Source organism: Arachis stenosperma, chromosome 1 (genome assembly GCF_014773155.1).
Source record: "Arachis stenosperma cultivar V10309 chromosome 1, arast.V10309.gnm1.PFL2, whole genome shotgun sequence".
In the NCBI taxonomy this organism is placed as follows: Eukaryota; Viridiplantae; Streptophyta; class Magnoliopsida; order Fabales; family Fabaceae; genus Arachis; species Arachis stenosperma.
Window position 1 is genome coordinate 130,533,897 of NC_080377.1, and position 10,129 is coordinate 130,544,025.

Consider the following 10,129-nt stretch of genomic DNA (forward strand, 5'->3'; position numbering starts at 1 on the left):
ATCTGTCGGTTCTCGATCATGTTGGAATAGAATCCAGTGATCCTTTTGCGTCTGTCACTACGCCCAACACTCGCGAGTTTGAAGCTCGTCACAGTCATCCCTTCCCAGATCCTACTCGAAATACCACAGACAAGGTTTAAACTTTTCGGATCTCAAGAATGGCCGCCAATAATTCTAGCTTATACCACGAAGACTCTGATCTTTCAGAATGGAGGCTAAGAGATATACGCTCAATCTAAGGTAGAACGGAAGTGGTTGTCAAACACGCGTTCATAGGTTGAGAATAGTTATGAGTGTCACGGATCATCACATTCATCAGGTTGAAGTGCAAGCGAATATCTTAGAATAAGAATAAGCTGAATTGAATAGAAAATAGTAGTAATTGCATTAATACTCGAGAAACAACAGAGCTCCACACCCTTAATCTATGGTGTGTAGAAACTCCACCGTTGAAAATACATAAGTGGTCTGGAGGTCCAGGCATAACCGAATGGCCAACCTCCCCAAATATGAAAATGTGATATCCAAAACATCTCTATGATCCGGAGATTCAAAGATGAAAATACAATAGTGAAAGTTCCTATTTATAATGAAACTAGCTATTAGGGTTTACAGAAATAGGTGAATGATGCAGAAATCCACTTCTGGGTCTACTTGGTGTGTGCTTGGGCTGAGCATTGAGCTTCACACGTGTAAAGGCTTCTCTTGGAGTTAAACACCAGCTTTGGTGCCAGTTTGGGCATTTAACTCCAACTTTTATGCCAGTTCTGGCGTTTTGACGCTAGAAAATGGCAGAGAGCTAGCGTTTTGACACCATTTTACGTCATCAAAACTCGCGCACAGTATGAACTATCATATATTTTCGAAAAGCCCTGGATGTCTACTTTCCAACGCAATTGAGACCGCGCCATTTGGAGTTCTGTATCTCCAAAAAATTCACTTCGAGTGCAGAGAGGTCAGAATCTAACAGCATCTGCAGTCCTTTGTCAGCCTCTGGATCAGATTTGTGCTCAGGTCCCTCAATTTCAGTCAGAAAATACCTGAAATCACAGAAAAATACACAAACTCATAGTAAAGTCCAGAAATGTGAATTTTGCTTAAAAACTAATAAAAATATACTAGAAACTAGCTAAATCATACTAAAAACTATATAAAAACAATGCCAAAAAGCGTATAAATTATCCGCTCATCAAGAACTCTGTGCTTTCACTCTTTTCTCCTTGTTTCAAACCCTAGCTGTTCACCCTTATTATAAAAGGGGAAGCCTCCAAGGTTGAAATGGTCGAACCGAGCCAACTTCTTCTTCTTCAATCATCAAATCCGATTCGGTCAAAGAGAGGAGAGAGGGAACCGAATGAAAAAACCAACATGCAATTACCTCTCTGTCATCCCTTCTCATCAAACTTCATCAATCTGAGCCTTCCATCTTGACTTGGTCCCCAAGAAGGATTTCTGACCTTTGATGAACCCTTGATCCTTGACAGCTCCATCTGCTCTATCTTCTGCTTATTCCCCACGTAGCTACAGTAGCTACCTCCTGTGATGGATAAACAAAAGTAGAGACAAGCTATACCCCAGAGATCTTCTTCTCTGACCGAATTGGATTTCTTCCATTTTTAGACATGGTGATCCTGAGACTTCCTCACCACATCTTACCTTTTGTGGTAAAGATCTCAGCCACACCATACTGTAGATCTTCTTTTTGCTAAGGACATCATCACCTTAGCCCTTTTCTTGCTTCTAGCTTCTTCTTCCTTCATCTGATAGCTTATTCTTCCTTCCATCTTCCTCTGATAGATGTGACCAAAACTGAAGAGAGAGAAGAGAAAAGAAAAGCTTTGGAAGTAATGAGTGAAATCAATTAAAATCAATTAAAACCAACTTCCCATGCTTTTTGCCTAGTAACGTGTAAAACTCATTTAATGCCATCAAATCACTTGCATTTTCTCTTTCATGTTACCAAGGCAATTAGAGCTAGTTCATAAAATTTGAATTCCATCAAAAAGGAGTGTGAGTAGCCAAAACTAATTAAGCACTACCCCTTTCCTTCTTTCTTTTCAATTCGGACCAAGCTAGTTGGTCTTTCACCAAAGGTTTAATTGGGCTTGCTTAAAGATTTTTCTGGCCCAATTATAATAACAATGCAGCCATAATGATTAAAATATTTTTGTACCAAGGCTAAATATTTTGGGCTTTCCATTGCTTAATGCCCAATTACCAAAATCTACAATAAATAAAATTACTAATCAACAAATGTGCACCAATAATCGCATTAATAATTTCTAATTAATTATCTTAATAATGTTTGATCATCATCATATTAATTTGGAGTTTTCCAACCTCATCAAGTTAATTTTTGAAGTTTCTGCTTCAATGTCGTCTGCCATTCTAGCAAGTTCTGTCAAGTTGCTCCATGAAATCCAATGAACTCCCAGTTTAGATTGTCATCTCCATGAAGCAATTTCTTAGTTTCATTCAATTTGATTTATCATTCTTTCTTCTTTAAGATTTTTCTTCGTTTTTCAACCATGCACCGTTGGATGAATACCTTCAGTGTATTGTTTTAGAAAATTCCCACCTTTTATTATACTGTCCTATTTTTAGATATCTTTGTATTTTATTTTTTAATAATTAATGAAATATAACCTACTATCTTTAAAAAAGACATAAAAATAATAAATTTGGACTGTTTTGGCTATTTTATTATTGGCTTCCAAATATTTCTGATTTGCAATATACAAAATTCAAAATCTATAACATATCTTTTAAACAAATTAAATTAGGGGGGAAAAAGGATTTTAATAAAGTTGATGGAGTGAGTTGGGCATTCTTATAAAAGATGATACATATCTTGCATTTCAGATACAAGATTAAAATTTATGATATAATTAATAAGTCATATTCTAAAGGAATTGCATAAATTCCTCAACGTAACTGTCAACAACAATGCCCCAACCAAAGAAAAGGGAAAACAGGTTTGTTCTAGTTCACATACACTTCACATTCTCATCTCCAAAGGCAAATTGAACCCTACTAGTTCTAATTTCTGAAGAGTACATTATGACTGTCAAACCTACTAAAATCCTCAGTAGGAAAAAAATAATTCAAATGATGACTTTAGACTCAAATCAAATTTAAAGCATAGGGAGTAGGGACACATACATTTTAACTACTTTATATGTTTATTACTGTTCAAACAAATCATCCACAAAAAGAATTTATTAATTAGTGAAAAGTATAAATTATAAATTTTTACGTACTAACTAACAAAATTAAACTCTTTGAATGTTTATATTATAGAGTAATTAGACTAGTTAAATTAATAAGGATTATCAAGTAGGAAATTGCTATTTAAAAACAATAAGCAAATACAACAAAAAGTGTGGCCGGGAAAGACCAAATAAAAAAGATGACGATAGGAAATTAGGAATAATTTGTTATTATTATTATTATTATTATTATTATTATTATTATTATTATTATTATTATTATTGGCCTCATGTTTTTGTTGGTGTTTATATAGCAATGTGTATCAAATATGCATCCAATGCTGCGAAAGCTAACCCCATAACCAACGGCACTAATCTGGAATCTAAAACACTTCGAGGCAGAGAGTATTACTTTATGAGATGGACATGCATAACTTTTTCTTTTATTTTATATATCATGTGGATGGCAATTATGATTAAGTAACCTAAGATCCCAAGGCTCCTCTATAACGTATATGTAATACCACTTATTGCACTACCTTTTTCAATGTTACTAGCATGTAATCATTTTATGTAAAGGAAAAGTTTATGGAACAACTTTATTAAATTCTGACCAGTATGTAATTAGTAAAAGAAAGTGAATAATCTTATACTACTATTGGATGAAATTTTACACTATTAAAAACATCATTAATAACTACTTGATGACTATAAATCACAAAAGTTGGTGACCCCTAAGGCCTTAACACTTCTCTTATGTAAATGTTCTATTCCTAATCTAGTATACACCTTAAGCCATTTGACATTTTTCTCTTCTTCCACTACCTTTTTATCACATCTAGTTTTGTTATTTCACATCGGACGATACGTTTAATGCATTCTCCCTTATACTTTGATTTTTCTTGCGACTTTGATGAACTTTGTCATTTATGATCTAATATTGTACCCTGTATATACCAGCCGGCCATATGCGTGATTATTATTCATCATTCCAATGCATGCTTTCATATACATTGCACTCTCTGGTTTCACTTTATGGAGGCATGGAGAGTATACGATTAAATTATTCAGTTAATCAGATTAATTACTAACTAGGTATAGTATTTTCAGTCTGGGTTATTTATGGGTCAAATGAAACATGCACTTGTGACTTGTCAGTGATGCTGCCACTCCCATACGAGCAATCTAATTGAAACTTAAAAGATTTTCGTTAATGTTAACGGCTACATTAACAAAATAAACAATGTCTCGAGGATTGCATTGTGCTACCCAATTTATTTAACAAAATTGTTTAATAGAAAATACAAAATCAATCTAAAATAAACTAAAATAATTTTATTTTGTATTTTTTAATTATTTTTTATTTCATTTTGTATTTCTTATTTTACATTGGAATAATTGAGTAATATTAGATATAATAAATATATAATTATGAATAATATAATTTAAAATTATTATTTCTCTAATATTACTCTTTATTTAATACCTAGCAAGCTTCAAGCAAGAACGAGAAGAATACTATATGTACTATTTCTATAGATATTTTATATGTATACTTTTCACTTCTAGTATTAAAATATAATTTGTAATAGAATATCAAAGAATTGAATAAATGACACCAAAAAAAGAATTGAATAAATATATATTTGTGATATTTATTGGAGTTGGATGCTCTTTTTAGTTAGCTGATTGGAGCTGAGAGTTTAGTGTGACACACGTAAACGAGCAGGTGGAGTAGGGGCCCCGGTGGAAAACTAACTCAAGTGCATAATAACATGTAATGATTAATGATAACTAATCATTGTTAATTACATTAGGCCAAGGGAGACGCAGAATTACCGTGGTCAATGCGAAGCAAGACAAAGCCAAGAAAAGAAAAGAAAAGAAAAGGAAGGAAGGAAGGAAGGAAACAAGGAACAGTCAATTTAGCGTCCCTCCAAAAAGAAGTCTATCGGTGTCTCTAAACCACGTGACTCTTCAACCTCCTTAATTAGCTTCTATCTAAGCTAAAATGGAACCATCAGTGAATAATTTAGGAATAATATTTTTTATGACGTAATTTAGCTTCCTATTAATAATGAGACGTGTCAGCTAGTAGAGTTGAATAATCTCAATCCCCAAGAGGAAAGCGACGGAACAACGCAAGCACCATGAGGCATGAGCTAGCTAGCTAGCGCGTTCCGTTGCATGTAAAACTTGTTTTTGTTTTACTTCTAAGTTCTAACGCCGCCTTTAATAAATACCATTAATCAATCTGCTCCTTCAGTAATCACTTCTCTTTAATTAGAAAATTAACTATGTTGCCAGTCCGAAAGAGACAATTAACTGATAAATAGCTTTCGAGTTAATAAGAAAGTTCATGAAAGGAAGCATGTATATGTATGTGTAGAGCGTAGGGTAAAGGAAAAAGGGGGCCGGGCAAGTAAAGAGACTACACGAAACGGGGAACAATGGCAGCAGAAAGCTCCTCTTAGACCAATGGAATATGATGGACCCGACCCGCCAGCGATGAAATCATCTTCCTTATTTGTCACAATTTCCCATTACCCATTTCCTTGCATGCCATATTGCCATGTGACGCCAGTTTTACATGCATATAACAAAACGGACCACTCACATGCGCGCGTGCTGAACCATCCATTTTTTTAATATTAGTTAATACAGTAAATTCCAGTTAAGTAATACTACTAAATATGTGACGTGGATACACAGTTCTTTCATGCAATGATTTATGTGACAACTGGCCTGCTCCTAGCCCTATGTTGAAAGTATGCACTTGCACAGGACAACTATGTCATGACAAATGGGAAATATATGCCTTCATTTTACAAGACCAAAAAAAAAACTAGTAAAGAATTGATACTAGGAAGAAAAAAAATGTGTAAAATGCCAAAGGGAAATTCATGAAATGGTCAAATCTCAATCAGTTCATGCAACCTCCTCCTTCACTTCATGAACAATTCAAACCCTCCCAGTTACCCCACCTATAAAAATCATTGAAATTAATAAAAGTAAAAAGAAAGAAGAAAAAAATAAATAAAAATAAAAATACACATCAAGCGGACCACCCTAGAACCGGAACCCAAAGGCGAACTAAAGCGAGCGCGCGCGCGCCATTATTCATTCACTTGGGTAACGCACCCACCACGTTGGCACATTTTCAAGAGCGACCCACCACCCTATCTTGTCCTTTTCCTCTTTTTCTTTTTGGATTTCAACAACCTTCTCTTTTTCTTTTTTATTTTCATCCTTTGAATAATGGTTTTAGTTACGGTGTGACCGATCTGGGAGGGGTTCTGCTCTCCTGGGGTGGAGTATGACCCTCCGATCCTTTAGAAGGATCATCAGACGACTGTCTCAAACCCTCATCGGTCTCGCCACGGTTCATCTCCTCAATCATGCGAACCACGTCTTGCATGTTGGGCCTTTGGTCCGGCACAACAGACACACAAGCCATTGCAATCTGCAACAGCTGAACCATCTCTTCCTCTATGTTATGGAACCTCATCAGCTCCGCATCGAACACCTCCGCCGTCCACTCCTCCCGGACCACCGATTGCACCCACCGGGGGAGATCGATGCCTTCTTCTCCAAGCGACGCTTGGTTTGGTGCCTTCCCTGTTAATAGCTCCAACAGAAACACTCCAAAGCTGTACACATCAGACTTGAAGGTTGCCTTTCGGGTTTCTACCACCTCAGGCGCCCGGTAGCCTGCCACGCGGTTCGAGGGGCCCCCGTTTCCGAACAATGGGTTGAGGCCGAAGTCTGAAACGGCAGCTTCATGGTCCGGTCCGCGTAGGAGGATGTTGGAGGATTTGATGTTGCCGTGGACCACTTTGCCTGACACGTGGAGGCATGCTAGGCCTCTTGCTGCTCCTAGTGCAATCTTCATTCTGTTGTCCCAGTCTAATGGTGTTCTCCCAGACCCTCTGCTCCCTGGAGTCACAAACATACATTGATAACGATATTCATGTGGTTAAACTATGGTTATAGTTGTAATCACATATAGCAATACATAACAGGTGCCGTAACATAGTTTTATTCACATTGAGTAATGTAATGTTGGCCAATCAAAAATCATTGTCTACTAGTATCGTTGCAACGACAATGTATTTTGATTTTTCTTGTCCCATGCCATGACCGGTTTAGCCCAATATATATATCACAATCCAACTATTTCGTGAGGCCACAAAAATGCACATATTGATATTTCAAGACATAGCTATCAATAGAATTTGCGGTCAGAATTTTTTTAGTAGATTTTTTTCTCCCCCTCACTTACACGGTCAAGTGACTTTACTCTGCTTTAGTACAGTAGGGTATGGGACTTTTTTGTTCCACTTTAAAGGAGGATAAATAAAGAAAAGGCGTAAAAAATTGTCGGTGAGACAAGGGTCCTTGGTTTATGATGAGTCATGAGTGTTTGTTGTTTGTTTAAGTTGAAGGGAATGAAGATACTGTCTCTCACTTATGAGTTTGAGAATGTTTGCTTCACAAGCATAGTTTAAGAGGCAGCAAGAAGCAGCGCACTCTATGCTGCTTTAGATACTTCACACTCACGATACACCTCCTTTAAACTAATAAACAATTCTCCCCCGTTGATTAATATATACTTATATAGACTAATGAACATGATGCCACTAATACTGCTGCTAATACGGTACACACATACCTCCATTATCATTCATCAATCTACGAGCCCACGCCAACACAAATCCTAAAAAGCACACATAATATGCTAAACAATGACACTATTATTAAATTATAAAAATAACCTAATCTCCACAACTATTACCAGCTGTACCCATTCAATTCAGTCAAGAAATTCCTGTATGAACACACCGAATACCAATAAGGAAAGTACGCTATTCTAAACCCAGCACTAATGCCTAATGGACTACAGTACTAGAAATCAAGTCGAATTAATTAATTAATTAAAATGAAAGAGAAGGTTGTTACCGTGGAGAAGAGCAGAGAGGCTGCCGGCGGACATGTAATCGTAAACGAGCAACTTCTCATCTTTGGAGTAATAGAAAGCTCTGAGAGGAACCACATTATCGTGTTTGATCTTCCCAAGAACCTCCATTTGCATCTCGAACTCTTTCTTAGTAACAACTACGTCCTTCAGCCTCTTCACAACCACCGTCGTCCCTTCCTCCAGCACCGCCTTGTACGATGTACCCACGGTTCCTTTTCCAAGAACCTCCGCCGACGCCCGAAGCAGATCCTCCAAGTCAAAGCTGTACACTCCTCCCTCGAAGAACACCAATTTGTTCCTCTCTGCTTCCGCTGATCCTCCCGTTATGTCCTCCTTCGACGACGAAGTTCCTGCCTCCGCCGGTACTCCACGTGCGGCAACAGGAACCACCGGTTTCGGAGGTTTAGCAGGTTGCCGCCGCTGCCTCTTTCTGAGACAGAGGAAGAGTAGAAGAAGCAGAAGCAGCAAGCCGACGACGGAGCCGATGATAATTCCAACAATGGCGCCGGTGGATAGTTTGTTTGACTTCTTGTGAACAGGTTTTCCAGGTGGAATTTCCCCCGGCGAGGGCGCCGGCGCCGGGAAGAACGGGCTGCAGGCCGGTAAAGGTCCGCCGCAAAGATCTATGTTTCCGGCGAAAGATGATTTGGGGAATTTTGCGAGTGTCTTGGGGATGGAGCCGTTGAGATTGTTGTTGGAGACGTTGAAGTCGTTCAATTTGGCGGTTATGCTGGGGAGTGTACCGGAGAAGCTGTTGTTCTGGAGAAAGAGACCAGTGAGGTGAGTGAGGTTGTTGACCGAGAAAGGAATGGAGCCTGTGAAGTTATTAGAGGAGAGATCCAAGCGAGTCAAGCGAGTTAGGCGAGTGGCGGAGGAAGGGAACTCGCCGGAGAGCTCATTCTTCTGGAGGTAGAGGCCGCGGAGAAAGGTGAGGTTGGAGAAATCGGAGGGGATCTGGCCGGTGAGGCCGTTGGAGCGCAGGCTGAGAACGCGGAGGTTGGCGAGGCGGCCGATGGTGTCGGGAGGGATGGGCCCCACTAGTCCAACGGCGGGCAGGCGGAGCGAGTACACGTAAGAATTGGACGAGTCGCATTGAACCCCGACCCAGTTGCAGGCCGAGTCGGACGCGTTCCATTGGATTCGATTCTGGTGTTTTGTTTTCGAGATGAAAGCAAGGAGGGCTTGTTTGTCCTGAGTTGGCTCCGAGTTGACCCGGTAACTTGCCATCACGAGGAGGAAAAAGACAATAGTAACGCTGCGAGAGATCAGCGCCATTGCCGGGGGGTGCGTGTTTTTTGCGCTCGATTTTGTGAAGAGTGATTGAGAATAAAATAATGTGGTGCGTTTCTATATTGGGATATTATTTACGAGGAGAAGAGCGTTTTGGTGCCACGCCGGAAGAAGGAGTTTTCCGGCGGAATGCCATCAGAAGAGTGTGTATGAGTGAAGACTGAAGAGAGAGCAATGACAGGGTTTTGTTCTGTTTTGTGATTTCACTCTCTCTCCCTCTCTCTCTGCATTATCACGAGGTCTCTAAAAACTAAAAAGTTAAAAATTTACAATAAAAAAATAAAAATAAAAAAGGAAAAAGAAAAGCTGATACGGAAACAGAAACCACTCTCGCTGGCACTGGTCCAAACTCCGGACGTTTTTTTTTTTTTCTTTCTCTTTTTCTCTTTTTCCAATTACTTCCGGTCAAATTGTTTTTCTACAACGCTTTTTCACCGCTTCATGCTCTGTTTTATCCCACGCGCTCTTGTGTTTCGTGTAAAGATATCATTTAAGAGTATTAAAGAACTTGGTTGATACAGAAATAGATGCTTTTATTTTATATAGTGGAGAGAGGGGCAAAAGAAGGACAAAATAAAAGAAAGAGGGAGTTTGTTGTCGCTGTATGGTGTCTGGTGTAGGGACTTGGTGTTTCGTATAGAGAGAGATATTC

At 38.7% G+C, this 10,129-nt stretch overlaps 1 protein-coding gene across 1 annotated transcript; it reads right to left on the minus strand.

Moving 5' to 3' along the window:
- Nucleotides 1-6,003: 6,003 nt before the first annotated feature.
- LOC130979380 (probable inactive receptor kinase At2g26730) lies at nt 6,004-9,816 on the minus strand. The gene is made up of 2 exons (XM_057902812.1): nt 8,169-9,816; nt 6,004-7,145 (listed from the first exon to the last, which is right to left on the minus strand). Exons 1-2 carry the CDS (start codon nt 9,460-9,462, stop codon nt 6,478-6,480), a joined length of 1,962 nt encoding a protein of 653 aa, XP_057758795.1. The 5' UTR covers nt 9,463-9,816; the 3' UTR covers nt 6,004-6,477.
- Nucleotides 9,817-10,129: the final 313 nt, after the last annotated feature.